We start from the raw sequence: 1,082 nt of genomic DNA on the forward strand, positions 1-1,082 counted from the left end.
ACTCAGGCTCAACCCTTCCAAGACCGAGTGGCTGTGGCTGCCGGCGCCTCGGCATAGTCAGCTGACTCCATCGCTGACTATAGGGGGCGAAATTTTGGCCCCCTCGGAGAGGGTACGCAATCTGGGGGTCCTCCTGGATTCGCGGCTGATGCTGGAAGACCAGTTGTCGGCCGTGACCAGGGGGGCGTTTTATCAGGTATGCCTGATACACCAGTTGCGACCTTTTCTGGACCGGGACGCCTTGCGCACAGTCACCCATGCCCTCGTCACCTCCCGCCTGGACTACTGTAATGCTCTCTACATGGAGCTTGAGGAGCACCCGGAGGCTCCAACTGGTCCAGAATGCGGCCGCGCGGGCGGTGTTGGGAGGGACTCATCGCTCCCATGTAACACCGCTGCTGCGCGAGCTGCACTGGTTGCTGGTAGCCTTCCGGGTGCGCTTCAAGGTGTTGGTCATCATCTTCAAAGCGCTCCATGGCATCGGACCTGGATATCTCCGAGACCGCCTTCTGCCGCAGATTACCTCCCATCGGCCGGTACACTCCCACAGAGTGGGTCTCCTCAGGGTGCCGTCAGCCAGACAGTGCCAGCTGGCGACCTCCAGGGGGAGGGCCTTCTCGGTGGGAGCCCCCACCCTCTGGAATGAACTACCCCCAGAGATCCGGGTGATCCCGGATCTCCCCTCCTTCCGCAGCGCCCTAAAGACATGGCTCTTCCAACAAGCGGGATTGGCCTAGGGAATTTTAGTGGGGTTTTTAAGAGAAATTTTAATTATATAGGCCATAGCAAATATTTCTTTTTAATTCGGTTTTAAATTAGGTATTTATTGTAGCATTGGTTTTATAAGGCTGTCAGCCGCCCTGAGTCCGGTAAGGAGAAGGGTGGGATATAAATCGAATAAATAAATAAATAAATAAAATAAATAAACAAGTTGTAGTGTGTACTGCTTCTGTTCAAATTTCAAACTGGCTAGCCGTGCCCTTCTTCTGTCTATTTCATCCCAGTACCTGTTTCCATTTTTCTGCCAAAAGATGGCTAATATTTCACAGCCAGGGGGACTAGAATTTCCTAAGCTTGTTAAT

At 53.0% G+C, this 1,082-nt stretch overlaps 1 protein-coding gene across 1 annotated transcript in view; it reads right to left on the bottom strand.

Moving 5' to 3' along the window:
- The window catches only part of LOC107301568 (olfactory receptor 1038-like), a gene marked incomplete at both ends in the record, with an annotated part of 5,633 nt that extends 4,626 nt beyond the window's left edge, over positions 1–1,007 (bottom strand). Inside the window, one exon of the mRNA XM_015830773.1 lies at positions 896–1,007. Within this exon, the coding sequence (XP_015686259.1) occupies positions 896–1,007 (112 nt within the window). The remainder of the gene's footprint in view (positions 1–895) is intronic.
- Between the last annotated feature and the right edge of the window lie 75 nt (positions 1,008–1,082).

Source organism: Protobothrops mucrosquamatus, unplaced genomic scaffold (assembly GCF_001527695.2).
Source record: "Protobothrops mucrosquamatus isolate PMUCROS unplaced genomic scaffold, P.Mucros_1.0 scaffold14612, whole genome shotgun sequence".
NCBI lineage: Eukaryota > Metazoa > Chordata > Lepidosauria > Squamata > Viperidae > Protobothrops > Protobothrops mucrosquamatus.